Source organism: Aspergillus pseudodeflectus (assembly GCF_044049435.1).
Source record: "Aspergillus pseudodeflectus strain CBS 756.74 chromosome Unknown BJX68scaffold_9, whole genome shotgun sequence".
NCBI lineage: Eukaryota > Fungi > Ascomycota > Eurotiomycetes > Eurotiales > Aspergillaceae > Aspergillus > Aspergillus pseudodeflectus.
In genome coordinates, this window is record NW_027263785.1 from 656,498 (window position 1) to 676,723 (window position 20,226).

At 53.6% G+C, this 20,226-nt stretch overlaps 9 protein-coding genes across 9 annotated transcripts; 5 read left to right on the forward strand and 4 right to left on the reverse strand.

Moving 5' to 3' along the window:
- Nucleotides 1-530: 530 nt before the first annotated feature.
- On the forward strand, nucleotides 531-2,398 carry BJX68DRAFT_264129 (putative amino acid permease; the record flags this gene model as incomplete). Its single annotated transcript, XM_071044894.1, has 4 exons — nucleotides 531-1,148; nucleotides 1,215-1,414; nucleotides 1,488-2,068; nucleotides 2,148-2,398. 4 exons carry the CDS (start codon nucleotides 531-533, stop codon nucleotides 2,396-2,398), a joined length of 1,650 nt encoding a protein of 549 aa, XP_070902188.1.
- Nucleotides 2,399-2,845: 447 nt separating this feature from the next.
- BJX68DRAFT_231149 (uncharacterized protein) lies at nucleotides 2,846-5,197 on the reverse strand. Its single transcript, XM_071039307.1, has one exon. The coding sequence runs from the start codon at nucleotides 4,803-4,805 to the stop codon at nucleotides 3,021-3,023; it is 1,785 nt and encodes a 594-aa protein (XP_070902189.1). The 5' UTR covers nucleotides 4,806-5,197; the 3' UTR covers nucleotides 2,846-3,020.
- A 600-nt stretch (nucleotides 5,198-5,797) lies between these two features.
- Nucleotides 5,798-7,406, reverse strand: BJX68DRAFT_264131 (uncharacterized protein; the record flags this gene model as incomplete). The annotated part of the gene is made up of 2 exons (XM_071044895.1): nucleotides 5,798-5,814; nucleotides 5,879-7,406. The coding sequence occupies 2 exons, from the start codon at nucleotides 7,404-7,406 to the stop codon at nucleotides 5,798-5,800; spliced, it is 1,545 nt and encodes a 514-aa protein (XP_070902190.1).
- A 114-nt stretch (nucleotides 7,407-7,520) lies between these two features.
- Nucleotides 7,521-9,241, forward strand: BJX68DRAFT_264132 (uncharacterized protein; the record flags this gene model as incomplete). The annotated part of the gene is made up of 3 exons (XM_071044896.1): nucleotides 7,521-7,643; nucleotides 8,754-9,133; nucleotides 9,184-9,241. The coding sequence occupies 3 exons, from the start codon at nucleotides 7,521-7,523 to the stop codon at nucleotides 9,239-9,241; spliced, it is 561 nt and encodes a 186-aa protein (XP_070902191.1).
- A 122-nt stretch (nucleotides 9,242-9,363) lies between these two features.
- Nucleotides 9,364-11,058, reverse strand: BJX68DRAFT_264133 (amidase signature domain-containing protein; the record flags this gene model as incomplete). Its single annotated transcript, XM_071044897.1, has 1 exon — nucleotides 9,364-11,058. The coding sequence occupies one exon, from the start codon at nucleotides 11,056-11,058 to the stop codon at nucleotides 9,364-9,366; it is 1,695 nt and encodes a 564-aa protein (XP_070902192.1).
- Nucleotides 11,059-11,456: 398 nt separating this feature from the next.
- On the forward strand, nucleotides 11,457-13,091 carry BJX68DRAFT_280046 (major facilitator superfamily domain-containing protein; the record flags this gene model as incomplete). The annotated part of the gene is made up of 4 exons (XM_071048854.1): nucleotides 11,457-11,828; nucleotides 11,879-12,167; nucleotides 12,220-12,540; nucleotides 12,622-13,091. 4 exons carry the CDS (start codon nucleotides 11,457-11,459, stop codon nucleotides 13,089-13,091), a joined length of 1,452 nt encoding a protein of 483 aa, XP_070902193.1.
- A 1,101-nt stretch (nucleotides 13,092-14,192) lies between these two features.
- On the reverse strand, nucleotides 14,193-15,507 carry BJX68DRAFT_231152 (uncharacterized protein; the record flags this gene model as incomplete). The annotated part of the gene is made up of 2 exons (XM_071039308.1): nucleotides 14,746-15,507; nucleotides 14,193-14,671 (listed from the first exon to the last, which is right to left on the reverse strand). A coding segment is annotated over exon 1 (253 nt), but the record flags the coding sequence as incomplete, so codon positions are not given.
- Nucleotides 15,508-16,118: 611 nt separating this feature from the next.
- On the forward strand, nucleotides 16,119-18,674 carry BJX68DRAFT_231154 (BCS1 and AAA domain-containing protein). Its single transcript, XM_071039309.1, has one exon. It carries the CDS (start codon nucleotides 16,478-16,480, stop codon nucleotides 18,185-18,187), a length of 1,710 nt encoding a protein of 569 aa, XP_070902195.1. The 5' UTR covers nucleotides 16,119-16,477; the 3' UTR covers nucleotides 18,188-18,674.
- A 543-nt stretch (nucleotides 18,675-19,217) lies between these two features.
- BJX68DRAFT_264137 (WXG100 family type VII secretion target) lies at nucleotides 19,218-19,720 on the forward strand (the record flags this gene model as incomplete). The annotated part of the gene is made up of 3 exons (XM_071044898.1): nucleotides 19,218-19,424; nucleotides 19,485-19,588; nucleotides 19,654-19,720. The coding sequence occupies 3 exons, from the start codon at nucleotides 19,218-19,220 to the stop codon at nucleotides 19,718-19,720; spliced, it is 378 nt and encodes a 125-aa protein (XP_070902196.1).
- Between the last annotated feature and the right edge of the window lie 506 nt (nucleotides 19,721-20,226).

Genomic DNA, 20,226 nt, shown 5'->3' on the forward strand with positions numbered 1-20,226 from the left:
AGGTTCCTCCGACCGTTTCAGATGTTGAAAAGTGAGAAGCGAGCAGGGAAATGGAAGCGGGGCTCACGTGACTGCAACCGCCAGCCCGCTACGTCACCGCAGCCCACACAAATTGAGTCGCGTGGTCAGTGGCCAATTGACGAGGGGCAGTTATCGAGTCCTGGGCCCACCCATGGAACGGTAGCACACACTAGGCTGCATCAAGCAGGAATCCGCGGCTTAGATAATGCAGGGCACCGCCTCAGCGGGTTCAACTGGTGCAGACCATCGGTTAGCCTCTGTTGCAAGGTTGGCCACGGAGATGACCGCTGACGGGCTAAAACAGCTGTTGTCCCGCTAAAAAAAATTCTGCCAACCCTCATAAAGACTCAGCTCCCTCGCTCCCTTGTGCGCCCGCTCCATCCACGGAACGACTCTGCGACCGACTGCGCCTGTACAATAATGCCCACGCGGTAGACCCCATAGCGCCATCTCCGACCCCGTCCTCCAAGCCCAAGCGACACTTCCCCCGCGCCATCTCCCCCCCCATCATGTCAGCCACCGCCCGCAAAGACGCGACCCAGTGGGCGCCAGCCGTCAGCGACAGCGCCCTAGAAACCGGCCCCGATAAGGACCAGGCCGACCAGGTCCTCGAGACGCTGGGATACACCCCCGAGCTCTCGCGCAACCGCTCGACCTGGAACGTCGTGTTTATGTCCTTTATCCTCGCCTCCGTCCCGTATGGCCTATCGACCACCTTTTTCTACGCCCTCGCAGGTGGAGGGCCGACCAACATTGTTTGGGGCTGGGTCCTCGTATCGTTGATCATCCTCTGCGTAGCTGCCTCCCTCGCCGAAATCACCTCAGTCTTCCCGACCGCCGGTGGTGTCTACTACCAGACCTTTGTCCTCTCGCCCATCTGGTGCCGCCGAATCTCCTCCTGGGTCTGCGGATGGGCCTACGTCGCCGGTCAGATCATGATCACGCTCGCGGTGAACTTTGGAACCACCCAGTTCTTCATCGCCTGCCTGAACGTCTTTGAGGACTCCAACGGCGTCGGCATCACCGAGACCTGGGAGGCCTGGCATACCTATGTGATTTTCCTCGCCGTCACCCTGCTCTGCCATGCGATCCCGGCCTTTGCGAATAAGTGGCTCCCGTTGCTGGAGGTAGACTTGACCCGATGCGCCTTGTATCCTGCTTCCTAAAAGTTTATTTGCTAATCACATTTCAAGTCCTTTGCCATTTTCTGGACCCTTGCTGGTGTAATCGCCATGGACATTTGTCTCCTGGTCATCGCCAAGGGCGGCCGCAACCACGCCAAGTGGGTGTTTGGCCACTTTGAGCCCCAGACCGGGTGGCCCGATGGCTGGTCCTTTTGTATTGGTCTCTTGCAAGCTGCCTACGCAACTTCTTCCACCGGAATGATCATCACGTATGTCAAGTCATTCCGAGAATCCCACTCAATTCCTCTTTTTCCAAGCGCCAAGCCTGACTAACTCGCTTAGTATGTGCGAGGAAGTCCGCCAGCCCGCCGTCCAGGTCCCCAAGGCCATGGTCGGAACCATCGTCATCAACTTGATCGCCGGCCTCGTCTTCCTCATCCCCGTCTGCTTCGTCATGCACGACCTGACAGACCTCGCAGCCCTCGCCTCCGGCCAGCCCGTGCCCGCAATTTTCAAAGCCGCGATCGGGAACCAGGTCGGAACATTCCTCCTCCTGCTCCCGCTCCTCATCCTCGGCTTCATCTGCGGTATCGGATGTGTCACGGCTACCTCGCGATGCACGTGGGCGTTTGCGCGTGACGGCGCCATTCCTGGGTCGCAGTGGTGGAGGACTGTTAACAAGAAGCTTGATGTTCCGCTCAACGCGATGATGCTTGGCATGGTCGTTGAGCTGCTCTTTGGCCTGATCTACTTTGGGTCCACGGCTGCGTACAACGCCTTCTCGGGTGTCGGTGTCATCCTCCTCACCCTCAGCTACGCCTGCCCGATCGCTGTCTCTCTCCTCCTTCGCGGCCGTGAAGATATCCGCCATGGTAGCTTCGACCTCGGCATGCTCGGTGCGATCTGCAACGTCGTTGCACTCGGTATGCGCCTCTTTCCCTCCTCCCTGCTCATTGCCCCTATCCTCCCCTCACCATTGCAACTTACTAACACCGGTGCCAGCATGGACCGTCCTCGCAATCCCCCTCTTCAGCATGCCCAGCTACATGGAGGTAACCGTCGAGACCATGAACTACGCCTCCGTCGTCTTCGTCGGCTTCGTCGCCATCTCCGCGCTGTGGTACTGGGTCTGGGGCCACAAGAACTACGTCGGTCCGCCGACGGATGCGATTGATCCCGAGGTTGAGCATGATCATCATGCTACAGGTACTGCTGTCGGTGCCGGTCTGACTGATAGACCGAAGAATCTTTAGATGGTGAATTGATTTGGCGATTTGAAGGCTGGTCTTGGGTCTTGGACGGTTATGAGCGGAATATTATTTCTCTTCTCTTTTTCTCCGAGAAAAGGTGAACTATTTTGCGGAGAGAAATGGATCAACGGCTGGCTGGTCCTGCAGCTGTTTTTCGATTCTTTCGATGATCTACCGATCGCAATGAGGCGATTGGCAAGTGGTAGCTGTACATAACTAACTAACGCGTCTATAGATACAGTGATTAAATCAAGACAGAATTCAAGTCGCGCGCGCTGATTCAAAGTAACATATTATCAGAGGCTCTGAGTGCCCCGGTGGAAGATGGTACCACGTCTGAGTCTGGGGAGTGCTCCTGCCTGGTGGAGTTGTAATTGCCTAATCTCACCACACCTTCTCCTCACAGTCCTATTGGGGAATGCGCGAAGGGCCCGGCGTTGATAAGCCGATCTTCATGAGGCATGAGGCCTCTTCTTCGTGATCAACATCTTCCTTAATGCCCTGCGTACTTATACGGCAGCAGACAAGATGGATCTGCTGTCCTTATCATTCCTCCAGGTCCTCTGTGCAATACCAGCCCCGTCCAAACCAGGCCATCCTATCCTCAAGCCCATCCCCGCTGTCCTCACAACACATTAATAACAGTCATCGACAATCCAAACTGCTCCGCAAGCGCCCGCGCCGTCAACCCCGCCGCATCCTGCATGTTCCTATCAACCGGCATCGAATACAGGGTCCCTGCGATGATCTTCTGAATCAACGACTTTGCGCGCCCGACATACAACCTCTTCTCCTTCGTCTTCTGCGCCCGCGCCAGGTCCGGATCCTGGTTGATCCGCGTGATGTGGTCGTTCAATCCGTTGACGATGTGGTGCAGCCACCCGCCCTCGATCGTCCCCGCTCCAACGCGAAGATCCGTGCTTGTCGAGTGCAAGAGTGTCTGCCACAGACGGTCCTGCGTCGTTGGGAGACCTTTGTTTATGTCCTCTACGTGCGTTCGGGTGACGGTTGCCCCGTACTGGATGAGTCGCGCCGCTTGGTCCCTCTGGTCGTGCTGGATGGCCAGCTCCAGCGGCGTACGGTACGGTGGGCCCGTTTGGTTGTCAAGATCGATTGTAGCCTTATTCGCTGGAACCCTCCAGACAAAGTCCAAGAAATCGGTATTGTCGTTGAGCACCGCGAGATGCCACACCGTCCCGCCCTGGATCGCAATCCTGTGGTTGTGTGCCCACGGCACGATTGCCCCAAGGTCGAGATTGAGCGGCGGCGCCGCGAGCTCCTCGGCGAAGGCCCGGTTCGCCCATGTGGCGAGGATGTCGTGCAGATTCCCCGTGCGGAAAATCTCCACCCCAAGCGGCTGCTGTGCGGCCGGGAGGGTCGCGAAGACCGGGTAGATGCGCTGCCAGATGCGCTTGAATTCCGCGAAGCGCTCATGTTGCACGAGGTACTCGAGATCGCTGGGCGTGGCATGATTCTGCTGCAGGCACAGGGTGCCGTAGGGCCGCCTCCAGATCTCGATCGGCATGTACGACTGGATGAGGTAACGGGTGGCCAGCCGACTTTCTCTCGCGAGTGCCTCGTGCAGCATGGTGTGGCCCTGCCGGGTGTAGGAGACGGGCGTGAAGACGCCGAGCCAGCGGAGGAAGCGCAGGGCGCCGACGCAGTCGCGCTCGACGAGCTTGTCGATCAGGCAAGGGTAGCGCCGAAGATTGGTTGTTGCTCGGACTGAGGGGTAGAAGCCTGGAAGGTTCCGCGCTGTGAGCCGTACAGGGCGATTGGGCCTTGCGGGGTTTGGTCCTGTGGCTACAAGCCTCAGGATCAGGTCTAGAAGCTCACCGTCGCAGCCGTGGATACGCGCAGTCAGATCCTGCAAGATATACGCGCGCCAGGCGATATACTGCTGCTGGAGGGGGCTGGGCTGCGCGAGGCCGGCGAGCGGGTTATACGCCGTCTGGTTCGCGACAACGGCGCGCAGCGCCCGGAGCAGGAACTGCCGCTTGATATTCTCGAGCTCAATCTGCACCCAGAGGAGCTTCTGGGTGAAGGGGGTCGCAGCTGCGGTCCCGAGGAGCGCTCTCCGTTGCTCAGCGAGCTCCCACAGCTGCAGCTTTAGTTGATCCTCACGATCGCGCTCGCGGTGCCATGTCTCTGTTTCCTGCGTGTTTCGCAGACATAGCCAGCCGTCGTTGCTCCAGCGCCTGCGTCCGTACACGACCACGACGTATCCTGCGAATGTGGGGTGCTGCTTTAGCACATCGGCGATCTCTCTCTCCGACAAGGTGTCTAGCATAAGGTCTGCGAAATGGCGCCAGGGGTTTAGGGGGTCGAGGAACTGGTAGACGCCAGCCGGTGTTGGCGGTGCTGGTGCTGGTGGTGCTGGTACACCTGGTGCGCCTGGCGGTGCAGCCATATTGATCGGTTAAATTGGTTCAAAGTGGTGATTAGGGATTCGTAACTATGGGATCTACAAGGAAGACGGCAATTTCTGGTATTATCTTGTCTATATTCATTTTTCGTCTGGGCCGCGCTTCGTCTAGTTGTTTGTGACCGAAGATCGTCTTTGAGTAGCGGGCTATATTTGGTAGGAATGTGATTTGGATGTCCTTGTCTACGTTTCATACTTTGCGAAAGAGGAGGGAATATCTTGTATATTTTGAAGCACCCTATACTGTCAAGCGAATGCTGTTTGACCACTCCATTGTCAGCTGGTTCCATCTCTTTATCTCTACTTTGAAGAACACGAAACCAAACAAGTCAGTCCTTTGCTTCGTTCCGGCCACCCATTGTCGCGGTAGACTAGGGGCTTTCTTTGTCCTTCTTTGAACAGTCCCCTGACATTTGTCATTATGTTTTGGGTATTTCTAGTAACTGGACCTGGCTTGGCTGCGTTTCATATTCCTTTAAGCACATTCAACACTAGACAAGCGAAGTTGGTGAATCATGGGTCTTTCATTGGATGTGCCTCTCCTCTTGTCCCTATCAACTAGCTTACGTCCTTGGAAGAACGTTATCGCCTCAGGGACTCCATTATGAATGGCATAATCTGCTCTCTATATCCGCAACAGAGTCCAAATATCAGAACGTAGAAAGATAGGAATCGCAAACCATACCTTATTTTAGTCTCATACAACCTTGATCGCATGCCTCGTCAATAGGGAATCGAGTAGACATACATTGGAGCCTGTCTACATATACGCACGCCTCAAAATCATAAATAATGGAGGAAATCAACATGTTGGCATCATTATGGGTAGATCTATCTATATACAATAATACCAAGAACAAGATCTAAACAAAACTCCGCGGTCGACACAACTAACTCAAAAGCAAAAGACAAGTACGCCAGGTACTCCTTCCTGTACAACAGTAATGTGCTCATCAAAATCCATCAATGTATACAGCTCAAGCTGGGTCAAGCACTAAAACATAGGTTAGCTCATATCTCCCAAATCAGTCTCAGTACTCTGTCAAAAGTGCACTCACAATAAGCCAGCTGCGTATACCCCCACATCTTCGCATAATCCCACGCAGTCCGCGGCGGGATGGCCAGATCCCGCGTGCTCAAATCGGGCTCCCCGCGAATATTGCCCTGCTTGACGAGATTAATCAAAGTCCGTGCCTGTCGCATGCGCGTCTCCCTCCTCGACCGCTTCTGCGACTCCGTGAGATTCGCAGCACGGTTGATCTCCTTCATCTCGTCGTGCAGCGCAAAAACAACCCAGTGCACGCTCGTCCCCTGCCACACATTCCCGCCCGGGTTCGGGTTCGGATTGCGGATCCCCGCCAGCGACGTCCGGAGCCACCGGTCCTGCGGATTCGTCGGCCAGCTGAGGATCACCATGTAGGGTACCACGCCCGGGTCCGCGCCCCAACGGAGCAGCCGGTCGAAGTGGTCGAATTTGCCGAGCGTGTATGCGTACAGGGCGGGCGTGAAGGGCGCATTGTAGGGGTTGTCGATGTCCGTGGGGTGCGGCGTGTGCGCGGCCAGGAAGTCGAGGAAGTCGAGGTTGTTGTTGCGGATGGCGATGTGCCAGGGGCTGCCGTTGCCCGCGGACCCGATCTGCGGCGTGTGCCCGATTTGCGTCGGGGCGCCGGGGATGGCGGGGAGCGTGTTGGGCGGGAGTGTGAGGGGTTGTGCGAGGTTCAGGCCGATTGTGCGCAGGTACCAGAGGGCCTCTTCGGCGGTGACGAATTCGCAGAGAGTTTCCTTTGAGCGGTTGTTGAGGGCCGTGGGCCCGTGGAGCCCCGGGTTCTCTCTGATCCAGCGGGTGAAGAGGGCGAAGTCGTTGCGCGAGATGGCGAGGTCCAAGTGGTTGGCTCCAAGGGCCATCCCGGTGATTTCGAGGATGCGCGAGGGCCGCAGGAGGAAGGCAAGGTTACCCTGGCCGATGTAGTTGATGTAGCTCAGCAGGAAGCCGCGGTTGAAGGCGAGCGCGTTGGAGAGGAAGCTGTGCCCGTCAGGCCCGTAGCCCAGCGGATCCCAGAACCCGGCCTCGTGCAGCCGCACGAGAAAGTCGTTGCGCTCGCGCGTGATCCAGTCGACGTACGGCCACCGCCGGCTCGTGTGGTTGTCGGTGACGACCCCAAAGGGGAGAGGTTCGCCCGGCGGGGGCAGGTTCGTCCCCGGCGGAGCCACAGACCGATGCCAGTCGATGACCTCCTGCGGGGTGCGGAAGACAGGCATATTGCGCCAGGCGCCGCCGGGGCCGAGACCCCATCGGTGGATGTGGAGGAGGAGCGCGGGGAAGGCTTCGATGAAGTTGAGGAGGTCGTAGTAGTCCATGCCGCTGAGGAAGGAATCAAAGATGGGCTTGAGGGGGACGCCCAGCGGGTTGCTGGGGAGCATCGCCAGGATGAGTCCGCCCCAGATGGTGAAGCCACCGCGGCCGGTGCCCGCGCTTCTGACGTTTCGCAGCTCCTGCATGATTCCGCGAAAGTTCTTCTTTGCATTGCGCATTATGAGGTCGGTTAGGTCTTTGGGACCAGGGGATGATGGTTGCTTTGGCGCCATGGTGTTGGTCTTGTCGGGTATAGTTTGTCTGATTTCGAAAAGTCGGGATGCATGATGAATATGTATTTGGGGGAATCAATCTCAAGAGCGAGTGTGGCTTCGACAATTCTAAATATGGCCACCGTTGAATACGTCTTTATCCTGCTTTGTATGGCCGATGTGAAGCTGGATGTGAATGTCTTTAAACAGCGGAGGGTAGAATGGCTGGTGGTGATGGACAATGAAAAGGCGACCTTTGTGAGAGACTCTCTTACAATGACTGGCTCTTTCCATCCGTTTCTGAGCGTGTGGTTGGCTGGTCTTTGTTGCTGACCCTGAAACAGAATGCTTTGTAACTATACAAAGGTTGGAAACCCGTCCTCCTCTACAAAGGCCACATGAGACAAGTAAGGGTCTTATGACCTGAAAATTAGCTTACATGAATCTTTAGATGTTCCAGCACCACTGTGTCGTCTAAATTAGGAATGTGGCCAACAGCCTGAATGATACCCGTAACCCTAACTACTGGAGCTGCCAACCAGCGGTCTGCCCGAGCTATGAACGAACCACAGCGTGTACGCAGCAGCCCGACGCGTAGAGTACGTATCAGCAGGCTGGTCTCCAACCCCAGACATTCGCCCTATCACAGGAGATAAGCGGGGTTGGGTTGATAGGCAAACAAAGGCTATCAGAACCTCGCTCTTGTCCCCTCGTTCGTAGTCCACATATTTAATTCCACAAACCAAGAAACAAAAGAGACCCACAAACCCAACTCCCAAGTCTCCTCCAAGAACCCAGACCCATCCCCTCCGTCTCCCAATCACTCTCCCACGCCTCCGAAAAATCCACCCTCGAATTCCTCTTCTCAACAACCCACTTCATCCCGCATTTCATCATCCGGCTCTCCTTTGCGAGCTCAATGCAGCACTCGCAGCGAGCACGATTCTTCGTATCGTCTGAGATACCGTAGGGGGGTTCAGCTTCCTGGTATTCATAGTGTCACGCATTCTTCTTCACCTTCGACCTCAACCTGGACTTCGAGTTTGAGCTCAAGCTTTCAGGTGCATGGTGATGGCGATCCCCATCAAAAGAATAATATAACCCGCAGCACAACCGCCCTCCACAAACTCCGCTTCTTCCACCTCACAGACATAACAACATTATCCACCATGCTCGCACTCAAGACAAGCATCCTAACTAACGACCAACTGGCGTCCTGCCGGTACTTACTCTCCCAGGTGAAACCGTGGTACGCTAGACCCGTACAGTATCCCGACCTGCACTTTGAGCTGAATTGTTTGATATCTGGATACGGTCGACTGTGCTTTGCGGCGGGAGGTTCCCGTTTTGAAGTTAATGGTGAGACAGGGGGGCGTTGTTGATCGGTATGTTGCGCTAGTTTATAGCCTTTTGCCGGCGTTGTACGATGTTTCTGTTCTCGGGTGGGAAGTTAAGAGGGCTGGCGGGTTTGCGGAAGGTATTGAGGAGCGTTGGGAAAGGGTTGGAGAGTCGATTGCGAGCTGGCAGCGTTCGCCATTGGAGATCCTTACATCGATATACACGGGCGAGGAGGTCATCGTAATGTGCACCCAAGGGAATATCTATCGACAGCTCGGCTTACTCTTGCTGCATCGGCATTGGTATCGCTTTGTGACCGAAGATATCGCCGCGACGGCATACGCAGACACGATATTTTCCGAGGTCGAGACGTGCTCGCGATTAGCGGGGGAGACGCCGTTCAAGATTGGGTTTCCGCTGCTTCTTGTTGGGGTTAAGCTTGTTAAGCTGACTGCTACAGAAGAGTTGACTCAGAGGCATTTTGGTGCGACAAGTGGGATGCATTTGATCCCGCATAAGTGGGTGACGCAGTTACTGAGGATTGTTTGGAGGCAACGAGATATAAAGAACGATGTTTCTTGGTTTAATGTTGTTTCTGCACTACCTAAATTTGGCTACATACCATAAACAAAGAAAATGTTCATAGATTTGATGGATAATCAGTGCTCTTGATAATATCATGAACCACCTCCGACACTGCCAACAGCTTTTCGTCTTCAAATCTCCGACCGATGAGATGGACCGCCAGAGGGAGTCCATGGAATGAAGCTCCGTCGTAGAGATTTTGGATTTCGGCATCCAGATCGTTGAAAGGGGCGATTGGAACTTTTTTGTCGATGGCTTTGTCTGCAAACATGTTCAAAGGAAGAGCCATGGCGGGCCAGTCGATCAGGTTGAACAACCCCGTAAAACCAAGGTAAGTGTACTTGTCAAAGGGAACAGCAGTGTGGGGTGCAGTAACCCAGAGCAGAGCATCAAGCGGCTTGCCTCCCCTAATCCAAGCCTCATGCATTGCTCGGACCAAGGTGCTTATCCGGGCATTCATCGAGTGAATGTATTCAACTGTTGGCGCTGGAGGTGGCGTTTTCTTGGTGATGATAGCGGTCGCCTTCACTATTTCAGTGTGCGGCTCCTTTGACAAGAGCCCGCGCAGGTACGACATATCCTGCAGTTCAGTCCATTCCTTTTGCAGTTCCCAGACGTTGCTAATGTCAGGGCCATTGAACTCCACAAGCTTAACACCTGCTCCCCGAAGGCGCTCCTGCGCGACTTGAAAGCCTCGTGCGACAGGTGGATGCAGGTGAAGGAAGCCATTCGACGACCAGACACCAATCCGGAGCTCCGAGGCAGCTGGCAACGGCAGGTTCTGCCACGGATGAGGGTAGAGAAAACAGTCTTTTTCCCACGGCTTTGCGTCTGCTGCCAGCCGCGCGAAGAACTGCAGATCTCGCACAGAGCGACCGAGAAACCCGGTCACAGTAACAGGGCCAAATGTTGTAGTTCCAATCACGCCAGCGCCCAAGATCCTTGCGCCATCGAGGGGAAGTCGATAGCCACTCGGTTTATACCCAACAACCCCATTCACAGCAGCTGGCATGCGGACTGAGCCAGCGCCGTCTGATCCAATTCCAAGTGTCGATCCGCCCAGCGCCAGGAGGGCGCCCTCGCCTCCTGTGGAGCCAGCGGCACCAAAGTCGCGATTGTAGGGGTTAACGGTGCGCCCGAAGACGATCGAGTCGGTGTCGGCGTTAAGCATCGTCTGGGGGACCGCCGTCTTGGCGATAACAATCGCACCATATCCCGTCAGGATATCGTAGAGAAGGCTGTTCTTGTCCGAAGGGTCGAAGCAACAAGAGGTGATTCCGATCGAGGTATCGTGGCCTTTAATGTTGTAGCTGTCTTTGAAGGTGATCGGAAGGCCATGGAGAGGGCCGACTGTCTTCCCGGTCTTGGTGAAATGCGCATCGAGAGCCTTCGCACAGGCGATGGCCTCGGTGAAGAGGATTTCGGTGAGACAGTTGGTGAGCTGGTGTGCTATGGCAGCTCGTTTGCAAAAGGTTGTGACCAGCTCGGTACTCGTGATCTTCCCATTCGCGAGTTCTTGAAGCAGAGAGGTCGCGTCGTGTTTCTCGCGGGAAGTGAGGTCAAGCTCGCGTTCCGACAGAAGGCCGCAGGAGTGAAGCAGTGAGATGGGAGATAATGTCTTGTCCGTAGTGACTGATTCGGGCAAGAGCCACTCTCTGGGGATCTTTGCAGCTCGCTCCTTCCGTTTCTGCTGGGCGATTACCTCCCATGAGGGGGGCTCGCCGTGTGTTGGACCCGATAGGAAAGACATGGTTGTGATGGCAGACTGCGGATTTGCTTGCAATCTGGTGGCGTCTTTATATCGGCAGTGTGGATCACAAGCAATACCGAGCATACGCGCCTTTGAGTTGGAGTACAGTCAAATGGCCAGCTTGAAAGTCTTCGGTCGATCATCACTTCTAATTCGCAGCACCAACGCCTCTGTCTTATTGCCAAAACCCTCGGACTTATCGCGCATCTCAGCATTCTTGACTGCAGAATCTCGGAATGGATTCCGCGCAAGCTTATCTCAAGTCGGCTGATGGAGATGATTATCTACCGAAAGCTATACCTTCGTATAGGTCCTCGTTATCGCAATAACCCAGGTATAAATTCCCTCGTCGACGCTGCGATATGTTAAGCACCACTCTAACCATCCATACCAGAGCCATGGGTGACGAAAAGACCAATATCCATCCTACCAAGACAGAAGACGTCGAGCAGGGCACTGTCGATGATGTTGCCTTTCAGGGTATTCCCGGCACTCGTCTTCTCATTGAACACTCCGACGCAGAAGTCGTCCTGCTCCCTCGACCATCCTCTTCTCCCGATGATCCCCTGAACTGGAAATGGAGACGAAAGTACACTGCCCAGGCGATCGTCTTCACCTGGGCTTTTATGCTTGGCGCCGCGACACTCTCACCAGCAGTCACTTATGTACCGGTGATGGCAGAGCTTGGGGCGTCCAGCAGTTATCTGAACATTGGCGCAGCACTTGCTCTTCTTATGCTTGGGCTGGGTAATCTCTTGTTCAATCCACTGGTACGTTCCTGATAATTATAGGAGCTTCACCAAGGTCTGACCTGTAGCAGGCTTTGCGATTCGGAAGACGTCATGTGTACTTTATCTCCACGATCATCAGCGCCATCTCTCAGATCGTGACCGCAACGGCGCAAACAAAGGCAACCTTTATCGGCGGCCGGATTCTGCTTGGTTTCGGCGCGGCTCCTTTCGAGCAGCTTCCTGCTTTGACGGTAGACGATCAGTTCTTTGTTCACCGTCGCGGTCTCGGACTGTCCATCTACACCCTTGCCATTACCATGGGGTCCTTCCTGGGGCCCGTTGCATCTGGTTTCGTAGCTGATGACATGGGGTGGAGATGTACGTTTCACTTATTACCCATTGTGGCCGGCCTACTTACTAGATGTGTTAGGGGTCTACTGGTTCTACGCCATCTTCCTGTTTGCCACAGCGGCGCTCATACTCTTCGGCCTCGAAGAGACCGGCTTCGCTCGCCAACCCCACCAACAAGAAACCACCGATATTCACCAACCCCCCAAACCATACCTCGCAAAGCTCAAACTAATCACATCCCTCCCCTCCCCCGCCCCCTTCCACCACACAGCGACAAGCCCCCTTTACCTCCTAACCTCCCCCCTAATCTGGTGGAGCGGCATAATGTACGGCTTCGGCGTCGCCTGGCTATCAATAATGGCCTACGAATCGTCCACAATCTTCACACTATATGGCTTCAGTCCCTAAACGCTCGGCCTCACAAACATCGCACCCTTAATCGGCGCCTGCCTCGTCGTCTGGCTCGGCGGCGCCGGAACAGACCACTTCATGGTCTGGAAAGCCCGTCGAAACAACGGGGTCATGGAACCCGAGACGAGAATCTACTCCGTCTTCTTCGCGGGGCCCGTCATGGGCGCGGGACTTGTCCTCTACGGCGTCGGCGCCGCGCAGGGGATTCACTGGGCTGGGCCTATTGTCGGGATGGGCATGATTGGTAGCGCGCTACCGATCGCGGCGGAGGTTGCGCTGGGGTATGTGAGTGAGAGCTACCCGAGTCTGGCGGGTGAAGCGACGACGGCAGTGATTGTGATTCGGAATGTAATCGGGTGTGCGATGACGTTTGCCATTGGGCCGTGGATAGAGAGTAGTGGGTTGAGGGATACGTTTGTTGCTGTCGGGTTATTGGCGTTTGTCGTCTTTTGTAGTGGGATTTTGCTTATTTTGTGGGGGAAGAGGTGGAGGGGGATGGGGGCGAAGAGGTATCATGCTATTGTGGCGATGAAGGGGTAGTTGATGGACGCCGAACGCTGCGATGTTGATTAAGAGTTGGGAGTCGCCTGATAAAGTATCAAGGCTTCCTGAGCCAACTAGGGTTCAGTACAAGCCAATCACTCCTTTTCATGGTAGGAAATCCTTTGACATCTTCGAGAGTTGAAGAACCGTTTGTACACCAAAGGCATTAAGACACTCGTCCCAACCTCTCTAACATCCTTAGTATGCCCCATCACCATCTCCCTTTCTGACCCGCCACTGTAAAGTCTGTTTCTCGTGAATGTGCCAAGTCCCCTCCTAGCTAGGAAACCGTCGGAACCAACTCGGAATAATAGCATCTCGTCCCACTTCGCAGTAAATGCCCTTGTCAACGAAACATATACACATCTCCCCCCTCCAGATAAAGTGCAATCCACCTCCATAACCTCTTATCAGCAACGAATCGCTTATTCCGCTGCATGATCATGGTCAGATGGCGTGCGGGCGCATTCCGCTCGGGCCCAACACAGGAAAAGTACTCTTCCTCGTTCCATCTCGCGCTCTCCTGATCAGCCTCCTCCTCCTCCTCCAACGCGTATTTTGCTGCTTCAACACACTCCGATTTCCGTTTAACAAGGCAAACGTACAGATATACTCCCTGTCCGGTACGTGAGTGGATAAGCCGTGATAGATAGTCGAAGTCTTGCAGAGAGTCGAGGTTGATTAGGCGGAACGGAAGAATAACCAAAAACTGTCGTTGTCGTTGTGCGAGAAATCAAGCCTGGTCTAACCATTGAATGCTTGTCTGGCAATAAAGCCGTCGGCAAACGGTTTTCACAGATCAGAGCAGTCTACACGGTCACGAGGGTGAGCGGGGCCGGGGCAGACAAGAAGCATTGCGGAGGCACCGAAGACGCGAAAGCCCAGTCGATTAGACACGTTATTTGGAGGTTTTCGTCCACGGAGATATTCTGCGTGCTTCCATTAGGGTGATATAGTGGGAAACCGTTAACCGGTTTGTGTATCTTTCCCAGGTAGCCAAGGCACGACGTCCATGTGTAGGATACCAGCTGAAGTATAATTAAGTTAGTTCTTCCTGCTCTTGATCTGGGTTCCCACCGTGGCGTGGTCATTCCAGAGGTCGGTAGCAAGCCGGTATTCTTTAAAGCTATCGTACTCCTCGATGACAGGCGCCGGGGCATGGAATAGGCGATGCTCCATGGGTAGTTCCGCTAAGTAAGCAAGAACGCATTTATGCAGGCCATGTAGAAACCTTTCGAATAAAGGAAGGCCCACGTGTAATATCCATATTGTTAAATTGATCCTGATCCTGCCATGTGAGGCTAGGAAAAAGGCACTTATGCGTAGTGTACGACTTATTCTTGTCCGCAAATAGTAAGCCAACTTTACTAAGAAATATATTAGGCAGTGCTGCATGTAGACCGCCAGGTTATCTGAGGATTTTCTCTTTTTGATAGGTTAATAGAGTCGCTTGTGGTTTGTTAATCATGCTAGGCAGGCTAGCCATGTCTTCTTTCCATCAATATGTGCTCAGGGGTACCCCGGAAGCGTTGCTCATTAGGATATACGGGATCCCGATATCATTATGGTCGGTCGCACTATTCAAGCCGAGTCAATATAATTACAGCCCACCCAGTAAACATGATAGACATAACTACCGGTAAGAAAATACCTCGGGCACAGTGATCCTGCTCCCCGTTATTTCCTTAATATACTTCATCGTTGCGCCCTCGCTCATGAGCACTTGACTGGCAGTGGCTTTCCTAAGCGCGAATGATCCCAGTCTCCGTGGCGAGCTAAAAACCCATTCAACTCCGTCTTTAAATGAGATGAAGATGACCCAGTTCAGGCTACCACTTTTAGGACGCTGGGTTTCATTTTAGGAACACTCCTTCCCATTTTGCGTAGCTGTATATTTTCGGGTTTTGTGCCTTGTGGACCATTCTGCCTGGATAAAGTCAGAAATAGTCCACTAGGACAGATTACTGACGCTGGAAAGGTGAGAAGCGCGCAAGTGAGACCAAGAAACAGACAGGGTAGACGAGAAGGTTCGAAGAGATTGACGCCTGAGGCATCAAGCTGGACAGTGAATAGCTGGCCCATATATGCCCTGAGGGTAGCGAGGACTCATCCTAACATTACTAGACAAATGCAAGCCTCAACCTGTTGAAAGGTGTAATAGGTGACATTCAACCTCGCCGGCCGATGTAATGTCCTAAGGCGACTTCTTGTATAGGCATCTAATCCCTGTGATCCTGTTTCGCAGTTCTATATGAACATTTCAGTGGGGTTTTTGGAAGTAAAATTAGAAAGGCTCAAAATAACCTTGAATAGAGGTACAGTCCGGTCCCAAAACTGAAGACTGTGTCTTGAATAGAATCCAGTTAGGAGCTATTTCTGTGATGAAAATGCTCAACGCGATCCTACAGCGGATCTTAAAATAGCGTTGTCTCAGAAGATACAAGACAAGTAAGGCAAACAGTCAATTGAGATTTAATTTCTAATCCTGGATTCGTAAAGTTCTAGTCCTCCTTCTCGCTCTTTCCGGCTGATCGACTCCTTAACTCGACAAGGGCTTATCCTGCCTACGCCACGAACTCAATAAGTTTCTCCACCAGTTCTGCTCAGAGTACCAATAGTGGTCATCCCTTGACGCCTCATAGATCTGCAGGCTCATCAAGCTCGTGACCATAATCAGACGATTGCGCCTTAAATGAGTCAAATCTAGGCTTCCAAGACATCCAGGCAATCAGTTGCTGCCTGAGGCCGCGCGTGAATGGCCCGAATTGGTATAGGGCCAATCAAGGTCACGTGAAATGACGTACATTCTCTGCTATGCTGCGCCCCTATTGGCTCATATCTGTCGAGTCTACCCCACAATCTGATGACTTGTCCCGCCTGGAATTAGTGAGGGGAACTTGGATCACTCTTCGTATTCTGTAGTCTTGGCCCTTGAATCCCCAAGAAATGATGTTGATTCTTGATTGAAAATCTACACTACTTCTATTCACATAATATCTACCAAGATAACTCTCCAAGGGCGAAGAATGAGTGAATCTGTCTCAGCAGGTGAAGTGACACAGGAATGATGCATAGTCAGGCTGCGACGCCAGCAGGCACCAGCGCGGGCACCAAAAATGGCAGCAGAGCCTCATGGCCCCTCTTCAGCTGAGCGGCGCCTCCGCAAGTCCGCAGCTGAGCTGAGTCCCGACTCTGGTCTTCACCTCTCCTTGCCATCGCTGCTTCTTCTTCTTCTTCTTAAATACACATTTTCGGAGCGACAAAGAGGAAACGAGAGGAGCATTCAATTCTTCCTTCGTCCTCCCTCTTAATCACACATTTCCAACGAACGCAGGGACCAGACGAGGAGGAATACAGACGACAGACAACAAACGACAGACACGATGGATTTCAGCAACAACAACCTCCTCTACTTTTCGTCTGTCGCGGTCGGCTCTTTTCTCGTCAAAACCCTCGTCGACCAATATAGCACCCTCCCATTCGACTACATCTACGCCAGCATCGAAGTCTACTCCTACGATGAGGCATACAACTACCTCATGTACTGGCTGATGAAGCAGCGCTTCGATCGCAACAAGCACAGACTCATTGCGAGTACGAGTCTGACTTCTGGTCTCGATTGGTGGGCCCGCGATGACGAGAACGACGTTGACCCTGATGATGAGGATGTTGATGAGGGGGAATTGGCAGCACTAGCCGCGGAGTGCACCGACGCAGTCACGAATACGCGGCCTTTGCTATGGACACCATCGTCTGGCACCCATTACTTCAAATATAAAGGGCGGTGGTTGGCGTTGACGAGAGAAGTCGAGGAGCGCGGGGCGCAGTGGATGACACGCACGGAAAAACTGCGTGTATCGTGCCTCGGCTGGGACACTTCGATTTTGAAACAGCTCATGGCCGAGGCTCGTCTAACCTTTTCGCAAAAGGAAAACGGGAAGACAGTCATCTATCGGGGTACCATGGGCCCGTACGGCGACGAGTGGGTGTGGACGCGAACGACTTCCCGACCGGCGAGGCCGCTGTCGACAGTGTATCTCGACGAGTCGCACAAGCGAAACTTTTTGGCTGACGTCCAGCGATACCTTCTCCCGTCAACCAGGAAATGGTACAGCGACCGGGGTATCCCCTATCGCCGCGGTTATATGTTCCATGGGCCGCCCGGCACTGGAAAGTCGAGTCTGGCCTTTGCAGCCGCTGGCTATCTACGACTGAATGTGTACATTCTCAGTCTCGGGTCTCGCCGCCTAACGGAGGACGGCTGCGTCCAGATGTTCCAGAAGCTACCCCGGAAATGCCTCGTGTTGCTCGAGGACGTGGACTCGTACGACATCGCCAGTAAACGCAAAAGCAGCAAGGAGGAGGACAAAGAGTCCAACAAGGACGATATCGAAACGAAGAATGAGATGACTCTGTCGGCGCTGTTGAATCTTCTCGATGGAGTTGCCGCGCAGGAAGGCCGCGTGCTCATCATGACCACGAACCATCTGGAGCTTCTGGATCCGGCGCTCGTCCGACCCGGCCGCGTCGATTACAAGATCCTATTCAAGCTTGCCGATCGTGATCTGACCAAGAAGATGTTCTGCAATTTCTTCAGCGACGCCCCGACGGAGCTGCGGGGGCTACAGGACGAGAAGGGGCTGGGAGGGGAGGATCCTCATCTTCAAGAATTGAGCGACGCTTTTGCGGATAAGATTCCCGAGAACTCTTTCTCCCCCGCTGATATTCAAGGGTATTTGCTTCAGAACAGCAGCGCTCCTGAAGTCGCTATTGATGGTGCGGCCGAATGGGTAGTGAAGAGGCTGGAAGAAATCAGAGTTCAGGCTGAAGAGGAAGCTAAAGCGAAGAAAGCTGCGAAGGAAAAGGCGAAGCGAGATGCCGAGAAGAAAGCGAAAGAGGATGCGAAGGACGATGCAAAGGACGATGAGAAGAGCGATGAGAAGAGAGATGCGGACGGCGATACCAAGGGAGATGCGGACAAGCAGTCTTCAGATGAGGAGAAGCGAGAGGAGAAAGGAGAGGAGGAGGAGGGAGAGGAGAAGGCAGACGACGACAAACCCAACGGGGAAACTACCAAAACGGAAGCCACCTAGGTACAAAGTAAAGAGATTGCATTGCCGATAATAGTCCACATAGAGAAGGACACGGCGACACATGACGACAGCTCCATCCCACCTCCATTCCTAGATGTTATACTACTGTCGATTTCATATTCTGATTTTTTCCCAGTGTAGCTTGGAGTCCTCAAGTAATGGAGCCTACGGCGTACATGTCCACGAATCCACAGTGCTCAGGGCTTGACTCCCCGTCGCATTTCAGGCTGTGTTTAGAATGCGTGCTCAATGAGCGGAAAATACATACACCCAAGACTCGGGGAGTGCTTTGAGTAGGAAATGAACCTCGCTCAGCCCTGCGAGCCCATCGAGTTGTGGCGCCTACTAGTAGCGGTAGTACCTGGCTGAAGCCTGGACCAGGGACTTGTTTTGCTGAATACGTAAAGTCGACCAGCCAAACCAGAACGTCTGTTTAGGACCTTCAAAACTCAAAGTAAGCTCATGCGCTTGACCGCACAATTTCCGCTAATTACCCCTGTGGCCCTGAAATGTGAACAAACCCAACAAGTCGAAGAAGCTCAACTTCGTGCGCAAACCGCCAAGCCTCCGCAGTGCGCTGTCAGGCCCAAAATCATCTCAACCACCAACCAACACACCACGCCATCTATTTTCGAGCCTGCAGCCCTTCTGCAGCCCGTTCCCAACTCACTCAGCAAAGCGGGCTAGCGGAGCGGGTACCTAGGTACTTCCCAGCGTTTCCCCTGGCTCAATGGCGGCGCTTAGGGGGCTCAGCCCCGAGCGGAATACGAGGTCGTAGCCAATCACAGTGGGCGTTTCGGGGTCTTGGAATGCGCGCCAAGGCACGGCAGGGATATGAAACGGGCTGAAGCAGGGCGGAGTGCAGAAGGTAATTATAGGTTTTGGGGCGGTCCTCAAGGGTCCAGAGTCGAGCCTCATGGGCTGGGGATATAAATTGGGGGGTTCGCTGCGAGTTGGACAGTATGTATATTCAGAAAAACATCAACACACTTCAATCCTGCCATATCCATCCCTACCACAATCAACCAAGATGCAGTTCTCCAAGATCTTGACCACTGCTTTCCTCGCGGTCGCCGCAACCGCCGCCCCTGCCCCCCAAACCTACACCGTCGACTTTGGCGCCATCCAGGCCTTCAGCCAGCACCTGCAGGCCATCTGCAACGAGATCCAAGCCAATGTGGCCAGCGCCAGCGGCGAATTCAACAACGTCATCGCTGGTTTCCAGGGCGGCGCTTCGGTACGCGATACCCCTTATATCAACCTCGTCTCGTCCCGATGGAATACTAATATAAAACAGCAATCCTACCAGCAGCTCTGGGGCCAGGTCGAAGCGGGCAACGGCCAGATCCAGCAGGCCTGCGCGTCGATAGTCTCTGGGCTGAGTTCCGCTACTGAGACTTAGTATGTTCTTTCCCTCCTGGGCGATGTGTGTTGTTTTTGTGTGCCAAGCTAACTGTTTATTGTAGTGACCAGGCTGAATCTGAGAATGCGGCGGCCTTTGCGGATATCGTCGCTGGCTTCGGCAAGAACTGAGTGTGGTTGGGCTATCGCGTCTGAATAGACTCCATAGAGCATAAGCACGCTTTCTTACATATATGTATATATTGAAAATACTTCGCATTGGCGGTGGCGATTGGCGCTTGAATAATATCATCCATATTCCTGATATTACTGAGTGTAGAATGGTTCTACGTGGCTCTATAGGCTCAGAACCCCTTCTAGTGAGAGTTTCTGAGCCTGCCCTCGACGCATTCCACAGCCAACCCTTTTCATAGATTCAACTTGGTTTTGACGATATATATAGATATATATATTATTAGCTTGGTGCGTCCTTTCCGTCTGAGCTACTGCTCATCTCATAGCTCTTCGCTCAAACATGTGTCAATCCTCTCATAGGGCAAATATATTTCCCTCGGCGCAGCCCAGCCACAAACTTTGAGTAGGTCCAAGATGTCGAACTCACTATAATCGATAGATTGGTCTAATGAGAAATTACGATATACTCGAGAGAGCACAAAACAGTCAGTATCTCCCTTACA